The 21,749-nt window shown below is 43.6% G+C and overlaps 1 protein-coding gene across 3 annotated transcripts; it reads right to left on the bottom strand.

Moving 5' to 3' along the window:
* Positions 1–1,517: 1,517 nt before the first annotated feature.
* On the bottom strand, positions 1,518–21,272 carry LYPLA1 (lysophospholipase 1). Of its 3 annotated transcripts, none has more exons than XR_003437417.1 (10): positions 21,033–21,131; positions 20,209–20,240; positions 13,942–14,007; positions 12,067–12,114; positions 10,194–10,264; positions 7,773–7,846; positions 6,372–6,473; positions 4,885–5,061; positions 3,184–3,288; positions 1,518–2,578 (listed from the first exon to the last, which is right to left on the bottom strand). XR_003437417.1 is itself a non-coding variant. In XM_027128091.1 (9 exons), exons 1-9 carry the CDS (start codon positions 21,099–21,101, stop codon positions 3,235–3,237), a joined length of 693 nt encoding a protein of 230 aa, XP_026983892.1. In that variant the 5' UTR covers positions 21,102–21,272; the 3' UTR covers positions 1,518–3,234. The 3 variants fall into 3 exon arrangements, 1 of the variants encoding a protein (XP_026983892.1); XR_003437418.1 differs by having other exon boundaries at positions 1,518–2,536; XM_027128091.1 differs by having other exon boundaries at positions 1,518–3,288; positions 21,033–21,272.
* Between the last annotated feature and the right edge of the window lie 477 nt (positions 21,273–21,749).

Below are 21,749 nucleotides of genomic sequence, written 5' to 3'. Positions count from 1 at the left end.
GGGAAGTCCCCAAGGAAATTGTTGATATTAACTTAGAAGCTTATGTGTTTCCAGGCCACATTAATAGTATACATTCAAAATCCAAATATCTATGAGGACAAGCTTCTGGTTAAACAAATTCAAGTGAAGAGCTCCCTTCTCTCTCATTCAGAGCCCAAGCCAAAATAGACAAGCTTCCCCATCGCTTCCTGGCAGTCAGACTTTTTTCCAGTTCATATGACAAAGAGCGCAGCCCTTAAAAGGGTGCTAGCTTCATAACGGTGAGTAATTTCTGAGACACCCCAAGTCAAGTGTGCCGTGTGGGTTTTAGGTCCCTTTTGAGTTCTCTCTGGGTACTGCAGGATGCAATTTCTTTAGGGCAAGCTGATTTTTACCCTGGTTTATTTAGCATTTCTAGGTGTTTTGAATTATATGAAATATAAGTTTGTGCTGTATTTATTTAGTTATTCATTTATTTATGTTTAGAAGCATTTAAATTACCTCACAGGGGCACAGGGCAAGGCAGGGGACCACAAAGTAATTAAGGCACATCATTTTGAACCCTGGCTCTTACACGTAATAGCTCTGTAACCACAGGCAAACAGTTCATCTCTCCAGGGATCAGTTTCCTCTTCTGTAAAATGAAGCTAAGGTTGATGTGAAGATTATATGAGTAAAGGATATAAAATGCTTAGTACAGTGCCTGCCTGGAATATATTAAGTACTTAACGAATAAACAAATTTTCACTTTTTAGTAAATTTTACAAATAAAATGGTATGTTGTTAGGAGGGTGTCATGTATCTACTTCTAAAAAGTAGCAATAAGAAGAACTTCAGCAGTAGGCAAACCTCCCAATGACTCACATACATAGACACTGTCGTTACCTGTCGACAGACGTAAACGATACCATGCTCTGACCACATCTGATTGTGAACCAAGAGTTTCAAAAGGATGATGAAATCAAAGATTATCACGTGAAATATGATGCTGCTGTGAAGCAGGATAAATCTAAAACAGAGCTGTTGAAGAGAGCACGACAGTACAGAACTCTCTTACCAGGAGGGCAACCCCCAAATGGAACAAGCAGCCTCACGAAAAGGGGAGCTGTCACTTTATTCAAAAGCAGAAGCTGAAGGACTGCTTAAGAGGCAGAACAGACGGGATTCCTTCCTGGGAAGAGTTAGAAATCAGCAGTGAGATAAAAGGAGAAGAAACTACTTGGATAACTGATTTATGACACGAATTTAAAAAAATCCCATGAATACTACATGGAAGGAAAAGACAGAGCAAAACACCAAACTTCTTAAATAGGTTAGGAACACTGAAAATCAAACTGAAGATTTGTTCAGCTTGTTAATAACACTGAGGAATAGGAAGCCTGGGCCCCGCCTGGAGAGAGCCAGGCGGGGGCCACACCACCATCAAACTTCCCTCTCAATGTGTGTTCCTGGGATTACACTGTCGCTTTCCTCCTTTTCCTTACAGACAGCCATTCCAAGGAAACGCAAATGTTAAAAATCATATTCCAAAGAGCCAGTCACAGAAAAGTCAGAATTACATTTTATTTCACATTGATAGAAACCGTGAAAAAGATTTACATTTTCCCACGTTACAGCACATTTCAATGGAATATATTTCTTGCCATAAATTAGATCTTGCTGATTTGTGTAAGTGAAACAACAGTTTACATTCTTCAAGATAAAAGCAAAATGACTTAGTAAATGATTGTTTAAAAATTGTAAATCCAGACATAAACATATGGCTTCATTATTAACATCCTACACTGTCCATACGAAATCATTTCCATCATCAAGTAGCACCCATTTATAAAGATGCGTTCCTAACGGTGTTCTAGTCAGTTGGAATACAGCAGAAAAATTAACAACAGTTCAGAAATATCAGGCGTACATTTTTGCTACATATTAAACTGGGTGGTAACTACACCATATGTACTGAGTTCTGACTAACTTTTATTACCCATAAACTTGTTTTCAAATAATGTTAACCAATAATCTGAAAAATCTATTTAAAATCAAATAATTGCTACTTTCATGTTTGCACAGAAACTAACTTAAAAAGATCCTCTCTGACTACAGTGAAAATTTCAAATAAGTCCACTGGCAGATAAAAGTAAAGCAAATTTTTCAAATGGATTGTTCATTTCCTACAGCAGTCGGTTTCAAACATATGTGCAAAATAAGTAAACTAAAACTCTACGCTATGAGGAGAATCATCTTAGAACAAATCATCTTAGAAATTACAGTTTGTAAGATCAGTCTTAAATATTTTGGAACATACTAGAATATGACCTAATTATTCTTTCAGTTAATTACAGAAAAATACAACCACAGAATTATCCTCGTTACCTGTAACTCTGCAGGCCTAAGCTGCAGACAAAGGTCCAGTTTAAGAAGTAGTGTAGAAACTTTGAAGGGATGCCTGGCTTCTTTCTACAAGTATAAATACACTTTCAGTGCTGTCACATCTGTGATTCAGAATGTCAAATTACAGCACGTATTGACAGCAGACGTCCATGGCAAGTAGGCAATATTTGGTCTGTTATGAAGGATAAAAAAGAAGAAAGAACACTTTTCTTTTCTAGAGAGGAAAAAAGAGTATTAAATAGAAATTATATTCAGGAAAGAAAAACCTGGTCCCCAAAATAAGAGGGCCATTAATTGAAGACAGCAATATTTCTTTTTATTGACACTTAGAAGCATTATCCCTATTATTAGGAATAATGTAATAACACCTCATTCTTATTATGCATTATAATCATTAAGTACATATGAACACATATATAAAAATACAGATACTGCATGGTGACTAAGTAATTTGGGAATAAGTCCAGAGTCTTAAGTCACAGCACGCATAGACTTTTTATGTCTTAACTGCTCATTTATACCTGAGCAGGTTTTCATTAAGCATACTAATAATTTTCAAGTGATGTAATAAAAAATCTGGTTACAGTATTTTATTATTTTGCTGAATTACATATGAGAGAAAGAAGCTAGCTGCTTCACCTACTTTAATACTAATATATTCTGGATCATGTTATACAAATACATACATAGAAACTTAAAAGATCATAAATTTCCCATGAGGAGATTTATTTAGTCTGTGTCATTGGCGTGTATTTGCAAAACATTTTAACACTGCAAACATCAGAGGTTTCAAGATCGGGCACAGAAAAAACTTTATACTCTATGACGATGATGCTGGTGTGCGCTTCTCCACAAGGCCTCTTAGTGACGTCAATCAATAGGAGGTAGGAGTTTATCAATGAACTGCTTGACATCCATCATTTCCTGTTTGGAATAAAGGGATTATTAATATGCAGTTACACAAATCAGAAATTAAATCCCTACTAAATACCACTAACTAAAACCACATTTTTACTACAATTATATAAAAAGTGGTGAAAAAGAAATGAGGCACCGATAGAAATTAGAAAACATTTCCCACGATGATTATTATCGTAATTCAATGATCACTCTCACGTATTATGAAGTCCTATGAAAATGGTCTGCATTTGCACTGCTTGAACAAAATAAAACACTGAGGGTGGCGGGGGGAGAGGAAGGGGGTCTAAAAGTGACAATAACTACACAGAGAAGACTTGGTATGTACACAACTGCCGTCAACCAAGTGTCCATGCCCAGCTTCTAACACTCCCTCGTTAGAATGAGATGCGAAATCAACAGTACCAGATGCTTTGTGCTTTTCCGAAGGATTCACACACAACCAGCCAGCTGAGGCTGAGGGGAGCAGGTCCCCAAGGCAGGCCTGGAGAGACGCAGAGGTGAATCCACCACAGAGGAAACTGCTCGACACCTCCCGCGTCTGGCCCAGCTTTCTCACTTCCCCCAAACACATCTCCTGCTGCCACCGCTAGACCCACACAGGAGCACGCAGGAACCTTCACCCGCATCGCCTCCTCACTCGGGAAAGAAGGCACGGCACGGCGGTGGCCTGTCTCACCCGCCGTGTGGCCCCCACTGCGACCCCACCTCCTGTCCCTTCCTGCCCCGAACCGTCCGTCCAGTGTTCTCCAGTGTGGTGAAGTCTCATCCACACACACACAGCCGCCTGCGTCTGCCCCTTGAAGCCTCAGTGTGCTGACTCAGAGGCACCGAGTCTGGAGTCCTGGCATCTGTGTGTTTGTTAAGCTCCGGGGGGGGGGGGGGGGGGGGCGGGGGCGGGCGGCGGGTGTGCTTTGAAAACCACTGCTCTGGACCTTCAGCCCCTCCCTCCTGGTGCCCGGCGTGCCGCCCTTTCTGGATTCAATGCATCATCAGGGGCTCAACTATGTTCTCAGTAATGCCTAGAATCCCAGGTTCCCCATCTTTCTGGATAAGTCATATTACTACCTGCCTTCTCTGTCCCAAAGCAAATGATTTCGCCAGGCTGACAGGTGCAAAAAATGTTAACGTGGACTGTCTCAATGCTTAGCAATTGATTTTTATTCTAGTCCTTTTCAAGCCTCCAAACCTATCCTGACAACGCTCATTCTTACGATCACCCATCTCAGTGTTTCAGAGCACTTTTAAAAAACTCCTAATATAACACATATCACATTCTGCTTTCTATATAGTTACTTGGATATATATCCTTCTCCCTATTCAAAATTTTCATTTTAAGTAAACTACTTTAGATTTTAACAAAGAAATGATTTTATTTGTCCTTGAATTATTTACAGTGTTTACATGTAATAAGAAATTAGTGAATGTCTGTTGAATTAAGTTGCGTAAACTTTGATCTAAGTCCTACTAACCTATGGTTCAATGTGAATTCATTAATTAACTTCTTTAAATCCCCAAGCAGTCAAATGTTATTTATCTTAAAACTATCACATGCTAACAGTTGCAGACGTGTCCCTATAATCACTGCTTCCAAACACTTACCTGTTGACATGAACTGTGCGTCATGCCTCCATAGGTTTTGAAGGTTACATTGGTTGGATTTACCAATGTCTTCAGCCTTTCAGCAGTAAGAGAACCAAACATTAGGGGAACTAAAGGATCCGAATCTCCATGGCACTGAAGAATCGAAATGTCTCTATTCACGCCACTGATAGGACCCTGCAGAAAACAGAACAGGACTATAGGGTCATTTATCCAAGCGTGTGGAGCGTCATGCTCGGCACATACAACACGTGCTTGCTCACGTTACAGGTTATCTTTGGCCACAGAAATAAAATTCCTCCCATCCTTATACCCCCCCATCTCTTTATTTAGACTTTTATAGGACATATGATTACCCTGCCTTGTACTGTATGTTTTCCTAATGAATCAGTTCCTTGAAACACATTGTATCCTGATCATATGTTCGGGTGGCTGGACACAAGAAGTATGTTTTAGCTGAGTCATGTTCTTTGCAGCTCTTATTTGATTCTTTCATTTTATTTTTTTTTAAGAATGTGTATTTAATTACTTAATTAATTAATTTTTATTTTTGTCCGCGTTGGGTCTTCACTGCTGCACGCAGGCTTTCTCTAGTTGCAGCGAGCGCACGGGCTTAGTTGCTCCGCGGCACGTGGGATCTTCCTGGACCAGGGACTGAACCCGTGTCCCCTGCATTGGCAGGCAGATTCTTAACCACTGCGCCACCAGGGAAGTCCCTCTTATTTGATTTGAATAAGAAAGTTAATAAACAGCACTTACTATGTGCAAGACACCAAAGGGTTACTATATAGTGATAAGAAAAAACCCCTAGGTTTAAGGAGGAATTTGAAAATAAAATAACACCCGCATCCCCCATGTGTACTATATATTGCTTTATACTGTTGAGTATTTAGAAATTACATTCTACACTAGAATTCTGCCACCAAGCAATGAACATACTGGGCATTCAAAAACATCATTTCTATGTGTAAAGAATAGCCCTAATTTTGATATGTATCTTAAAATGTACCAAAGACTTCAAATATAGAATTTATGACAGTAAGGGCTTCCTTCCTCCTTCCCTCTCCCTCCCTTTCTTCCTTTCTCTTTTTAAGGACTCATTTCTTATTCTATTCCATGCAACCCACGGTAGAGACAGTGCAGTATACAGGTAAAGCCTAGCGATAGTACATCACACAAGTCTACGGCAGTTCTTTTTAAAAACGGGTGACTGATGTAGACTACGGGCCTTGAGTGACACTGACGTGTCACCGTAGGTTCACTGGTTAAAACAAATGCGTCCTGTGCTGTGAGATGCTGATGGGGGGCTGTGCGTGGACGGGGACGCGGGTATATGGACACCTTCTGTACTTGCCGCTCAATTTGTTGTGAACCTGAAACTGCTTTAAAAAATTAAATTTATTAATAATCATAACGTGACGGTGTCCTCAACATCATCTGCCACCCCTCCGCTCAGTGACGCCGCGCTGCAGGCGTGCGCCAGGCACCTGTGGAAAGGAAGCCCGCAGGGGCAGCCAACAGCTGAGAGCGGTGACGCCAGCCAGCTTCTGCTGTGTGGTCAGTGCCGTGTACAGAGACAAAGCTCCTCCCTGGAAAGACAACAGGGAAATTCAGTGGGACACAAATTCTGCCGGCAGCAACGGGAGTGATGCTTGTTCTCAACACCATTCATAAAAAAATCGAAGCGGGTGGCTGATGCCCAATACAATAGGCAAACTGGTAGAAATACATGCACGCCCCGCCGTGTCCACAAGGACCTGACTCTCCACGGTGAAGACCGTCGTGAGACCACAGCGACTGCCCAGCCAGCCAACAGCAGAGCCCGCTGCTGCCCTGACAATGCCGTACGGAAGTTCCGAACTTATAGTTACTGTTTTCTTTGTTTTGGCTGCACCATGCATCAAATGGGATCTTAGTTCCCCAACCGGGGATCCAACCCACACCCCCTGCAGTGGGAGCGCGGAGTCTTAAGCAGTGGACCACAAGGGAAGTCCCCTAGAGTAACTATCTCCTCCTCAGCAAACACGTAGGACCAAAATCTGGTCTTAAACTGGTATTACTTTCCAAAACAAGAACTCATGAGAAGAAGCCCGCGGCGGACACCTCTGGAGCACTGGCCGCCAGCTCACAACACCCGTATGCTGGGGCCTGCGTGCCCTCTGACCCGTGCTGTTACCAAGACTGACTCTGCTCCCCTCCCAAGGACGACCCCACCATCTACTCAAGAACGGGAACCACTGAGGGATCCTTGAACATGGGGTGCGGCTGAAGCACCCCCGACCCAGGGACCAGGACAGATGCAGTGGCGGTCAGGAAGCGGCCGGCACAGCCCCTGCGCCGGGGTCGCTTTGTGGGAGTCCCTACCCTGATCTCACCCCACCGGGATTACAGGGAAGTCCGCAGGGCTCGACCACTGAGAATCTGTGACAAACAGAGGGAAGGAATTCTCCTGTCTTCGACCTTTTTATTCCATTGCTCGTCTGCTCCTGGGAAGGGGACTTACACCTGCGTTTAGGCAGAGTTTCGTTCAGAGAGGTACAGAGTGTTAACTCAGGCCTAACTGCATGTGTACTAGCTATTTTAGAAAAATACATTCCAGGTTCCAATCAGTTTCCTTAAAAAATTGACTTTCAATACATAATCTATAGGGTGAAGGCTATCACTGAAGAGAGAAAACTAAAAAAGGAAAAGAGCATGACACACTCTCTAATTAATCAATCATTATTTCTGGTCCATTCAAACTTAATTCAGCATTAACAGTAAGCAATATATCAGATTCTAGAACATCTTCTAAAAATAGGACTCCTCCATAGAAAAACGATGGAAACTACAGACTTCTAGATAAATATACTGATGACGCCGACATATCACCCAAACTTTTATCTTACCTGAGAAAATCCTCCCAAAATAATTCTGTTAGAAGGAATGCCATTCTTCACCTCTTGGTCTATCAAAGCTTTTACTAAAAATAACATAAAAGTTAAATCACCAATACTTTCAAAGTTAAGCCCACTGATATAATTTAAATAGGAAAAAAATTAATAACAGAAAACCACAAAGTACATTAAAGGTCAAAACAAGTGAAAAACTTGGAGCACTCTATTAAAATACAAAACTAGAATGGATTTTCAAAAACTCAAGATTTTGCAGCTGTTACTTAAACTTAAACTGTTCAATTATTTGTTGCATAATCTGTAAACAAGTTTTTTCTCGCATCAACAGATGGGTACGGATAGTCCTTTATCCATGGTCCATTCTGCTCATATACATTTTACAGTTCTTTCTCTTCAATGAACCATAGGCATTTGTACCTAAAAGCTGTTATTTTAAAATCGTAGGTAGTTAAGTAGTTTACATGGTTTGTGACTGACGGTGTTTAAACAGTTCACTATATTATTTTAAAAAAAAGAAAAAAAGACACAGTATACTTTTCCCTATAGCCAATAAACAATGTGGGAGAAAAATCAAATGAATTCTTTTGTTTCTGCAAAATACTCTGCCGTGCATCATTAACTGCATTACTTGATTAACTCCTAGAATTTCCTTTTTCTTTATAATACTATGTTTTTGATAACTGCACCTTTTACAAATTTATCTCCTCTCATTTTTGACATATGTGTAAGTTTCATCTTCTTAAGATGAAACTTGCCAACTTTATATTTCCTTTTTACCAAAACCCTGCTTTTATTAGAACACTGCAAAAACCCCAAAGCCCAAATTAAACGTTTTTTTCTTTTTGTATAAATTTAGTTCTTAGTTAGAATAGGCTGAAAAGCAAGTGGTACCCTGATGAGTGTGTGGAAAACGGGCTAGAGGAGAGGACAGGAGTAGAGAGGTGAAAGCCTTGCTGAGAAGGCTGAGGCTTTACTGAGGGGGAATGCAGGGCCTGGGCGGGAAAGGAGATGCAGGTGGGGAGCAGCAACCCTGCGCGGGGGAGGAGCAGGGAGCTGGGGCCACTTTCCCTCCGTTTCAAACGGCTTCACTCCTCTGGTTACACCAAGCGCTGAGATAAAGTTAAACCAGGTATGGTGACAACAGTCAGCTGTGGAGTGACGGGTCCTGATTCCAGGCCCTGGACGCACCCCGAGCCCTTTCTTCTTTGTTCACGGGCACATCTTCCCGGCCCCAAATGGAGACACCCCTCATTCCTAACTCTGGGCCTCAACCCGATTCTCTCCAATCAGACATCACGTCAGACACGAAGAATGCCACGGGCCAACCCTACCCGGGGAAGGGACTTTCACCCTGCAACCCACTGGGCCTGGCCGTCTGCTCCACAAGGCCCACCCTCCCTGACAACCCACCCCCAGACCTGACACGAGCTCTATTATAGGTTGACAAAACCCTGGCTCTAGGAGTGTAGCATTGATCCACTTTTCGATGGTCCTAAAAGTCAGTGTCCTTGGTTTGACATTCCTTAATATCCGATATGTTTTGAATGCATCTTCCCTGTCTTAAAGTTAAGAGTTCTTCTAAAAAATAAAAAGATTTTTAAAAAGGAACCTACCTACCGTTTTTGGTTTTTAAATGAGTTTTGAAAATTTCCAACAAATGTGAAAATAGGAAGACCGTGCAGGGTTCCCTGGGTACCTATCACCTCGCGTCTGTAACGAACGCCTCACAGCCAGGCCTGCTGCATCGAGGCCACCAAGTCATCACCCAGGTCATGAGGGAGGCCGGCCTGGCCACCGCGCTGTCTACTTGTCAATGTTGCAGTACATACGAGTCAAAGACACACGTGCTTCTGGGCATGGGCTAAAACCAGACTTCTCCCGGTAAGTTAGTGTTCTTTATGCTTTCACCCCACAAGTAAGCGGGGTTACCATGTCCATAAGCGAGGACGTGACTGGAGACCCTGCAAAGCAGAGCTCATACCGTTACAGGAGTGCCCAGTGAGATGATTTGTAGGAATCGCCTGGCAGGTCCAGTAGTGTTCGAGCAGGGGCCCCTCACTAAAACTAACCATTACCATAATTTTCGTTATATATCATGACATCATTGGTAGCCTTATCTATGTCCTTATTTCAAATCTCTTTAATGACAATAACTGGTCACAGCCATCAACCATGCTGCGATTTTCTCCACTGGCCTACGTCAGTCAAAGCAAAACGACGCATCCGACAGCACTCAAGCCTGACAAGTGCCGTTCCTCCCCACACGCCTCACCTTCACGGGCCATTATTAACGAGTCAAACAAGACAGTGAGCCATCAGAAAGGAAGGACAGCACCACCTGCGTTTACATAGTATGTAGTATTTCATCAACAACAACAGCACGACTGAATCTACTATAAAACTTTTCTTACTTACCACTTTCTGCTGCCTGTTTAATTCCAGTTTCATCTTCCTGTGAATCTGGTGAAAGCCCAATGATGTCAAACCTGGAAAATAAGGCAAAATTCTAAAAGAATCATTCAATTCTAAGAATATCTACTCTTGATAAGAAGATGGTAATTTTAGAGAAAAAAGGCTAACCAAAGATATTCTCTAGAACATTAAACTCAAATTAAACTGTTTCTGGGGACTTCCCTGGTGGTCGAGTGGGTAAGACTCCGTGCTCCCAATGCAGGGGGGCCTGGGTTCGATCCCTGGCCAGGGAACTAGATCCCACCTGCCACAACTAAGAAGTCTGCATGCCGCAACTAAAAGATTCCACATGCCACAACTAAGACCCGGCGTGGCCAAAATAAATAAATAAATATTAAAAACAAAAAAAACTGTCTCTGGAGGCCAAACGGTCAACTTAAATGCGTGAATGTGACATCCTGTAAGTTCCCCTCACACCAACTAGATACAGATTGTATGAAAAAGTCACAGTACCATGTAATTTTAAGGTAGAAACACCTGGAGAATGACCTAGTCCAACCTGACACCTGACAGGAGTCTCAAACCACAGCCCTAAGATCTTTGGAATAAACTCCAGCCCCTCGCTTCCCTCCTAGTGCATCGTAAGTCAGCCGTCTGGAAAGAGCTACTTCACCACGGCACCTGCGCACGCGCGGCCCACACCTACTGCACACAGGCCACCTCCATCCACATTCTGCAAAACCCGTCACCGCGCACTGCAGCGACCTCAAGCCGGAGGCGGGGGCCCTCCTTTGGCCCCGACTACCTCGCTACCCGCTCGGTGCTTCCACTATGGTCTCGAGCAACGTGAGGTAGAAACTTTGCTTCTGGACAGGAATTGTGCCAGAGCGGGAAGGTGGAAGAATCAAAGGTCAAGGGAGGCAGGAACCTGTAAAAGTTGCCAAGCAATGTCCAGCAGATAAAAACGAAGGTGCAGGGTGGGTTCGAGGTGAGTGGGAACAAGCAGAGGACAAGGTGGCGACAGGCTGGAGTCCCCAGGAGGCCTCAACAGGCAGTGCAGAGACGGGGGAGCAAACTCCCAGGGGGAACAACTACGCTTGACAGTCAGGTCTGAAGTAAGTGCCTTCAGAGATGGAACAGTTCCAGACGACAAAGCCCAGGGGATGCTGTGGGTGCCTGAAGCTGAGAGAGGAAAACGTCAGCGGAAAGAGAAGAGTCCAGGAAGTGACAAGCCGGTCAAGGCTTGTGAATGGGTCACTGACATTGGATCCCATAGTCACCTGAAAGGTAAGACGGTGGCAGGAGCTAGAGGGGAAAGGGAAATAGGAATCAGGTGTCAAAGTCATCAGTTTTGAACAGACCTGACGGCAGATCTCAGAGCAGCAGGAAGAAAGCATGGTCTGTAAGTGGCTCAGAGAACAAAGAACCGACTGTAAAGCACACAGGGAACGCCTGACATCACGAATGTCTCGAGAGGGCTCAGCAGGAATTGCTTTCCTTAAAAACTGGCCAGCTCTCCAGGAAGGCAAGAAGGTGGGAGGTGGAGAGGCCACGGCTTCACCAGAGTGGATGCCACACGGGTGCACGAACACGTTTGGGTACTGAAATCAACAAAGGTTTATCAAGCAGTGAGAGGTGCTCTCTGCGGTATCTCTATCCACCCACTCTCTCCTGTTTCTCTACCTGTTGGTGCAGCTCCTTAAGATTTACCCCAAATCTAACATATAAAACCTGAAATAGTCGAATAAAGGTTAAATTTATATAACTTTGCAACTTAAAAATAATTAATTAAAAATTGCTATATGCAAAAGCACTTCTGATTAAAAAAAAAAGTATAAGTAAAAAGTTCTTATTGAATAAGTGAAGTCTTACTTACCAAGAAGGCATGGCCATGTTCATATTTAATGTTACAGGCATAACTGGTCTACATGGGGAAGAAAAAGAAAAGGAAAAATAAGTATAGTATACCAAAGTACAAAACCTGATAAATTCCATCAACTGAAGATGATTACTTGAGGCTCTCACAAAATTGAATGCTACAATTTGAATAGATGAGCTGCTTCACTGCACGTACACCTGCACAATTCTGTTCTCCACACCCTCCAAATGGTTCTCAAGACAGAGCCGCAGCTGGAATGGACTAAGCTTGGCGAATAAACAACATCTTCCTTCTTCAACATCTTTATTTGATACTTTCAAACCAGACACGAGAAGGAAAACAGTAACCAAGACAGATGGAAATTTCTGAGACTCTGACTAAGGGGCTAAGGACACAAGCAACTTACTGCACAGGAATGGTGACATCAATTCCCATAGGCTCAAATTACATTTTTGCTTATTTTCTAGTTCTTAGCTATGTACCTGCTTGTTTAAGAGACCTCTAAATAAATAAGGGAAATATAAGTCTTGCCTAAGTGTCCATTATACCCAACTCAATTCTGTGATGAAAAACTTGCTGGACAACCTGAATGCAGCTAGGTACAAAAGGAAAGAAAACCAAATACACTCTAACTACATCTCACCACCATCCTCCTGACTCATGAAACAAGTTTACCTTAGAGGTCACAAAATCTTAGCAAAATTTCCACGAAAACATAAACTTCCCTAGGTTGGGAAATAGCCTTAAACTAAATTCAATCTTGGAGCCAATAACAGTGTAGCAGAAATTCCAACACCATCAAGAATTCTGTCTTGCAGACACAGAGAACAGACTTGAGGACACAGGTGGGAAGGGGAGGCTGGGACACAGTGAGAGAGTGGCATGGACATATATACACCACCAAATGTAAAATAGATAGCTAGTGGAAAGCAGCCCCATAGCACAGGGAGATCAGCTCGGTGCTTTGTGACCACCTAGAGGGGTGGGATAGGGAGGGTGGGAGGGAGACGCAAGAGGGAGGGGATATGGGGATATATGTATATGTATAGCTGATCCACTTTGTTATAAAGCAGAAACTAACACAACATTTTAAAGCAATTATACTCCAACAGACATGCCAGAGACAGAGAATTCTGTCTCTGGCATGAGTCAGATTAATAAGGACACCGCAACCCTTTCAGGATAAAAAGAGGGGGGATGTTTTCTTACATAATCTCGTATTTTTCCTCTTTCACATTTATCGACTCTGCTGCTACGACCACTTCCGAGGATGAATTACTAAGCTATCAGCATGTATCTCACCCCACCTGTTTCTTCATGGCTACTGCTTCTCAGCACACTTTGACCTAAGACTTGCTCATCTTAGTGATTTTCTGAGTTTGCTCAAAACTTACTAGTTTCTTTCTGACACCGACAAATGTCTTCAGAATTCAAAACCAAACCTAACAGTCTCCAGAGTCTGTGCTCTTTCCACGCTGCATCACATTGCCTCGAACTGATCAAATTTAGGCGTGTTTTCAAGGTAGTGGAGATTTCTCCCAAACCTGATAGGTAAATCCCCTTCAGAGACAGCTCATGGATGTCCTGAGAACTTAACAGCACTTGTATGTCTACAAAAATTTTTCTGGCTGTGAGTTCAACTGATCTCCAAGAGAGCATTATTTTAAATTTCTCAACAAAAAGGATAAGAAAAAAATTCAACGTAACCAGGACACATTTTAGTTTCACAGAACTTACTAATCTTTATTTTGAAGCTGAACATTTAAAAGATAAAAATTAATTATATTCAAATGCTTTGCTGGAAAAGTAAAGCTATCACGATTGTTCCTCTCCAGACTCTGAATCCCAAGCCTGAAAACTGAAAACACTTACGCGTGCGGGCAGATGTACTTGATGTGGGCGCTTCTGATACCTGCAAAGGCTTCTGCCCACCCATGCCTGGTGGAGAAACCACATGAATAACGCCATTAGATACTGCTTTAAATTCCAGTAAGTTAATAACAGAAGAGTAAATCTGTGAGGGTAAATTTCAACCCCTTAAAAGACCACCACCAACCTAGAAACAACCCAAAGCTTATGATTTCAGCTTCACCTGCGGATAAAAATGATCTCTCGTGATTCCTGAAGAGCAGTGTTTTCTCTTGCATATACTTCACTGGGCTTTATAATTTATAAAATACATTTTTTAATCTCTTTATAACCTCCCAACAATGTGCCTAACAAAGTAGGCAAGACATGATATAATTCATTTTATATGAAGAAAAAATTCTCAGAGGAGTAAAGTAAAGCAGCTGTCTGATATTTCTCCATGCTTACTACACCATTAAAAATAACAACCTATGGGACTTCCCTGGTGGCGCAGTGGTTAAGAATCCACCTGCCAATGCAGGGGACACGGGTTCAAGCCCTGGTCCGGGAAGATCCCACATGCCACGGAACTAAGCCCGTGCGCCACAACTACTGAGCCTGTGCTCTAGAGCCCGCGAGCCACAACTACTGAGCCCACGTGCCACAACTACTGAAGCCCGGCACGCCTGGAGCCCGTGCTCCACAACAAGAGAAGCCACCGCAATGAGAAACCCACACACCGCAACGAAGAGTAGCCCCCGCTCGCAACAACTAGAGAAAGCCCGCGCACAGCAACGAAGACCCAACGCAGCCAAAAAAAGAAAAGAAGTTGAAAAAGTAACTTTAATTAACGTTCTCTCCTTATGCGTATATGTACATATATATGGTTAAAACAGAATATGAGGCGTCATCAAAATCCTTCTGGCCAGAAATAAACAGTTAATCTTTCTACGTATTTCCTTCCAACTTTTTCCATGCATATCACTTGAGAAATAGATACAGATTTCACAAGAATGGAATGATACTATACATACATACAGCTCCCTGTGTCTTTACACTTGACATTACACCTGATACTTTCCACATTTTACCTCTATTAGAGGGTAAAATAAAGGTAACTTAAGACCTTCTTGGATTAAATAGTTTTGAAATAAATGTTAAATGCTTTTCTATTAACTACTTCTCTATTTTAATCCACCTTCCCCCAAAGTGTTAAGGAAATACAGAAAACTTAGTAACATTATGAACATTAACACTTATGTAACACTGCACTGAGTCAGGCACTATTCTAGAAGTTATATATGGGTGCACGCATGTGCATATGTGTGTTTCCATGTGGGTTCGTGTGTGTGTGTATGTGCGACTTTAGTGTGAAAAGTACAAAACATGTTGAAAGAAATGAAAGAAGATCTATATAATGGACATCCTGCATTCTGGAAGACTTAATATTCTTAAGATGGAAGTGCTCCCCAAAGGGATCCACAGTCAATGCAATCTCTACGAGAATCACAGCTGGCTTTGCAGAAACTGACAAGCTAACTCTAAAATTCATTTGGACACTCAAGAGACCCAGAACAGCCGATCTTGAAAAAAAAGTATTGTTGGAGGACTCACACTTCCCAATTTCAAGTTACTACAAAGCAACAGTAATAAAGATTGTGACACTGAAAAGACATACAAATCAATGAAATAGATTTGAGAATACAGAAATAAACCCTCACATTTATGGTCAGTTTATTTCTGAACAGGGTGCCAAAACAAATCAATGGGGAAGGAATAGTCTTTTCAACAAAAGTAACTGGAATAAGTGGAAACCCACATGCAACAGGATGAAGTTAGACTCCTACCTCACACCATGTACAAAAATTAACTCAGAATATAGCAAAGACCTAAATGTAGATCAAACTATAAAACTCCTAGAAGAAAACATGCGAAAATCTTTGTGACCTTGGACGTGGCAATGGTTTTTTAGACGTGAAGACAAAAGCACAAGCAACAAAGGAAAATACTTTAGTAAATAATAAACGAGTAGGAGTCTTGGGTTCTAGCCCCAACTCTGTCTCTATCTAGAAGTGTGGCCTCAAACAGTTCATTCAGTCCAGTGGTTTTCGAAAATGTGTTGCCGTCTGGGAACTTGTTAAAAAGTCTGGGAACTTGTTAAAAAGTCTGAGTACACTGGTTCCTCGATTCCAGCCCAACACCACAGGCTTTTTCCTAGTCGGTCCCCCTTCCCGTATTCGTAATTCCGCGAGAAAGCTGGCTTCAGCTCTGGCAGCTCTGGGCCAGCAGTGCAGGTTGGGACCTGCCTCCCCCCAGGTGCCCCACCCATAGTCATGCTTCTTGCGTGGGAACACCCCCTCCCCTCACAGCTGACCGTGACACCGGAAAGCACAGCTCTGACGAAGGGGAGCGGGGAAGGAGAAAGCCAGGCCCTCTTCATGGAAACCCCTCCCTCCCCTCCGTATATTCCAGGCTTCGCTGGTCTGTATCGCCCATCTGTGTGAGATTTTTCTAGGCCAGATTGTAAAAGTTTACAAAACAAAGTTTCAAAGGCAGAAGTGGTTAAGTGGGTCAGATCTTACTGAGAGGTCAAATAAGGAGAGGATTGAAAATAATACTGTAGACTGCCAGCAAATAAATACCAAATGAAGGAATTTTTTAAAAGAGCATTATTTGGTAACCATCACAGTAACAGATCCAGACAGCAATCGTTAATGGGTGCTAAATCCACAGGTGAAAAATTGGTGAGAAACAGATATTTTCATAAAATCCAAGTATCTCCCCACAAAACACTTTTTAAGTGCAATTATATTTATTAATTTTACTGTGGAGAAACCTGGCAGACACTACCTTAACCAGATAATGAAACACAGTATCATCAGCAAAGGCACAAAAATCAACACAGTGTGGTCCCAGGACCACCACAGCAACCTCTGCGGTGTCCCTGCCGAAAGGGAGACGTCACATAAACCCAAACTGAGGGACATCCTACCTAGGAACTGGCCCATAGGGGAAGAGTGTCAAGGTCACCAAAGACAAGAAAATGGACTGCTCAGGACTGAAGGAGCCTCAGGAGACGTGACAGCTCAATCTAACTTGAGATCCTGGACCCAGAAAGGACACCACTGGGTCAACCCAGGGAAAGGCAAGTGGGGCTGGTGGATGTGATGGTAGCTACAGATCAGTGTTAACGGCCTGATTGATGGTTATACCATGGCTAGGTGGCCATGTCCTTGTACTTACAAAATACACACTGAAGCTCTATGGAGTCATGAGGCAACATGTCTGCAACTTATTCTCAAGCGTGTGAGAAATGTTAACAACTGCGTAATCTGAGTGACAGGTAGAAGGACCTCTAAATACTATTTCTGCAACCTTCATGTAAATTTGAAGTTATTTTAAAAGAAGTAGTTAAAAATTTTACATGACAACACAACGAGGGAATGTAACCCTCGAAGTAAATCTGTGAGTCCAAACTACACAAGTGGGGAGGGGCAAGCTAATAGACATCAAAAGAGTGGCAGGATTAGAAAATCACATCACAGTAACAACCTACTCCAGCAAGAATCATCCACAGACGCGAAAAATATCAGGTGAAAGTCTGATGTACGATTTGCATCTCCCCACGACTCACTCTACCTACACAGGGAGAGTAGGTGCCGTAGAGAGACCCAGAGGAAGAAAGAGACCACCTTTATCGCGTGATCCAGGTCGGCATCAGTAATGGGACGGACCGTCCCACGTGCCTCCTGACGTGATGCAATGAACAGGCCGTACCATGTACATGGTGTTCGTACCAAAAATGCACAAGCTGAACGTCATCGTGAGGAAATGTCAAATAAACCTAAATGGAGGGACCAGCCTGATCCCTGCAGAAACGTCCATGTCACGAACGCCAAAGAAGAGCCGAGGGACTGTTCCAGATTAAAAGAGACTGAAGAGCTGCAGCAGCTCAGCGCAGTGCGGCTGGGATGGAAGTGCAGGCGGACAGGATTACTGCAAAGGACACGACTGGGGCAGCTGCCAAGGTCTGTTAGACGACAGACTAGACCGGATAACAATGTTAAATGGCGCTGAATCTCCTGAATTTGGTAATTTTCTGTGGTTACATAAGAGACTCTGCTTGTTCTTAGGAGATACATGTTGAAGTCTGGAAATAAAGAATCATGGCATCGGCAATTTATTCTCCCAAGTTTTGGCAAACACAGTAACATATTCGATAGAGATCAGTGAATCTGAGTAGAAGGTTTTAAGGAATCTGTTTTATTCTTGCAACCCTTCTATAAATTTGAAAGCATTTCAAAATAAAACACTTTTAAAATGCTATCAAAAATAAATATATATCTCTGGGTTGTTCAACTGTTTTTCACTCTCTTCTCAAGCATATTTGTATTTGAATTTTTTTAATAAGACAAATGTAACATTTTCATAATCATAAGACAAGCTGTTTTTATTTTGGAAGGAAAACTGATCTTAGGCAATATAGTTTGAACTAACACATTTTATTATACATGTTATGCATAGAAACAATTTTGTGGTCAGATGTGTTTCCTGCAGAACTTTCCAGAGCTTTAAACATGCTAGTGCATACCCAGTAAATCTTCTAGAGGAGACTATGCCGTATCATATTTCCTAGACACTAAGATATAATCTAAGTGGCACCACTGAAAAAAAGCCTTTTATAAAAAAAAAAAAATCACCACCACAATAAACACACATATCGTAAGATGAATACCCATCTCAGTAACATAAAAATGTGGGGGAAATGACATATTAGAATTGAGAAAATATAGAGTTATACAGGGTCCCCCAATCTTATTTGGCCATCAGAGACTTTTCATGAGAACACAGACTGCAAGACCCAAGTTCCCAGACAGCACACACCTTGGCTGATCCTGCAAAAAAGAACCTTAACCAAGAAAGGCAAAGCTGCCCATTTCCATAGCTGAGTCGCTTAATCCCTATCATCCTCTACGGTAACCTGACAAAAGAACTTTAGTCCTCCAAAAAGTAACTCAAACATTGAATTGCCACTTGTCAGATCGGCTGGTTCTGAATTTCGTCATGTGCTCATGGAAGCAATCTAGCGTCAGCTTTCTTTCGTGCCCTCCCCCAAAGTAAATACTGTCAGAACTGGAGACCTCTACTTCTTTATATAAACTTAATTCTTAGTCTAGATGTCATGGCTGCTCTTGGTGTTTTTAATCTCACATTGTTCATTTTTTTCACCACTTTCACTCTTAACTTTGGTCTAAAGAATCTGGCTAAACTGGGGTCCACAGAGAATCTTTCTACAACTGAAGATTTTACCCCCTGGACTGATTCTTCAGACCCTGAAGCTCTCTTTATTGGGAAAGTTACAGGTGAACTAGATCCTCCCTGGGTCTCAGCATCAAGAAGGGTTTGGTGATAAAACAGAGCTCCTCTAAAACCTCTGTTTAGAAAAATAAATAAATAGTAAAGTAAGTCTGTCCTTTTCATAGGACTACCTGATGGCCAGAAACAGTCCTATAACCTTTCCCATAACTCTATGCAAGGCATGTGTCATGTACCTCTACTTGGGAGGCATAAAAGGATATTAGGAATCACTTTCAAGAATTAATCTGGCCCAGTGCCTCCTTGCAAAGATTTAATAGTTTCTTGGCTATCTTATCAAAATTTATCTTCACTTTTCCTCTAATTCTTCAATTTTGTAACAATGTTATAACAATAATTTGATCGAAGTTTCAAACAGATAACCACTGATTTAAATTTTAAAAAGCTCTCAATATAGAAAGAGACTGAGTGAAAGATAAACCATGTGGCTACAGTTAGCACAACAGAATGTGTTTGATAAGCCTCCAAACAAATCTTTGAGCTGCATTCCCTGCCCTTCGACTGATTTTTTTCTTTTAAGGGAACATCGGAGCTCTCATTCAGAATGTTCACATTGCTATTATCTCACTTATCAAAATCAACTAGTTCTTCTCAACCTGCCCTGAAATTTTACCTCCTCTGGAAAGCTGTCACTTGCATCTCTACAAACATACCTCCCATCTCTGGTATCCACTACCCATGGCAACTCAAGGAGGAGTTTGCAGTTTTAATATGTTCCAGACAGAGGAGGTGAAGAATGACAAAATAAGAGGATGAGGGGAAAATTCTGGGGGTTTTCAAAAAAAGAAAGGATTCTATCTCATGACTGGACTGTACGAAATATGACTATCAATCTATTTTTATACAATCCTAGAATTCTTTGCTCGTGTAGAGTTGCATGACCCGTTTCATTAGGGTACTAACAATGGTACCTACCCTGTGTCTCCCAATCCATGAAGGAAAATCACCTAGAACGGAAGAGGAACAATGAGTAAGCAATGCCTAAATAAACCCAGCGGAATGTTACACACTCCAGAGCCCCAGTTAAGGTGGAGGCCGGAATCACAGAACACTACCTTCAGCAAGTTAATCAATCTCTACAGACCTCGCGTAACGGGCAAAAGCACTTAACGTCTCTCGGTGCATTTCCTAAGCTAATTAACGTGGGATTTTAGCACTTAAAGAGGTCCCAGTTAGACAGGCTTCTGGGCAAATGATCACATTCCAAGAAAAATCGTTTTGTCTCTTTAGGGTCAAACCATGAAAGTTCTCACGCGTACAGTATAATTTCTCCATCTCAAAAGGGAGCTTTCCGGCGGCTAAAAGTAAGTTTGAGATCCTCACGCACAAGTTTCCTAAGGAACAGCACCTCTGATCGAAAAGGACACTAAATCTTCAAACTTCTTTAACTGAGGACAGGGGTGCAAGGTGACACAATCAAGGCATCTCCCTCATGCACAGACAAGGCAGCAACGTGCTCCAGAGCCACCTGGAGTTGGGGCGCCGTCCACTCAAGCGGGTGCCTCCGGGGTCCCGGGGCGGATCCGCGCGCAGGGCCCGGGGGATGCGGGGCCGGGGGCGCTGGGCCTCGGTGCCGCCCGCCCGCCCGCCGCGACCCCGCCCCCTCCGCACACAGCCCGGCCGGGCGGCGCCCACCACCGCGCCCGACCCCCCCGGACCGCACGCCCCGTCCCAGCCCCGGCCCGCCGCCCACCGGCCCGCGACGCGACCCCTCGCGAGGCCCCCAGCGCCGCACTCACCACGGCGGTGGCCTTCCGGACGGCGGGCACGATGGCGGGCAGCGGAGCCGACATGTTATTGCCGCACATACACCGGCTCCACCGACCGCGCGTCGGAAGCGGAAGGCGGAGCGGGCGCCTAGCCGCTGCCCAAGGGGGTGCAAGCGCCGAGTCCGGCCCGCCCACGGGCGCGCGCTCAGGCGCGTGCGCGCCCACGCCGCGCCGCGCCGCGCCGTACCGTCCCCCGCCCCGCCCCGCCGGTCGCCCCGCGCGTCACAGTGCCCGGCCGCCCGACGCCGCGTTGGCCGCGGCAGAGGGCGGCCCGAGCTGACCTCCGGCCCGCGGGCCGCGCGTGCTCAGTGCGGGCGGCCGGTCTGGGGGGCGGGGCCGCGCGGTCACTCCCGACCCCGCTCACTTGCAAAGGTCGGGAAGGACTGGACTTGGGGAGCAGCTTCTGCGGTATTTCCACTGGGGGCTGCACAGGTGTGTAGTTTGGGGGCCCGCGCCTCGCCTCCTTTGAACTGCAACTGGAGAGGGAAGCACTCAGTTGTCACCGAGTTTCCACAATTTGCTGATCGGTGGCTCTGGAGGTCCTACTGATTTAGGCCCCAGAACACATGACCCCATTCTACAGCGGTGGCCCGATGCCCATCAAATACCTGGTAGGATCTGGGAGGGGCGGAGATGGACACACCTAAAGGCAAAATGCCCTGACCTTCGGAGGGTTACAGTTGACCA

Source organism: Aethalodelphis obliquidens, unplaced genomic scaffold (assembly GCF_003676395.1).
Source record: "Aethalodelphis obliquidens isolate GAN/ISIS:26980383/991018 unplaced genomic scaffold, ASM367639v1 scaffold33, whole genome shotgun sequence".
Lineage (NCBI taxonomy): Eukaryota > Metazoa > Chordata > Mammalia > Artiodactyla > Delphinidae > Aethalodelphis > Aethalodelphis obliquidens.
Note: the sequence above shows the minus strand (reverse complement) of the source record. Positions and strands in the feature narration are given on the sequence as shown.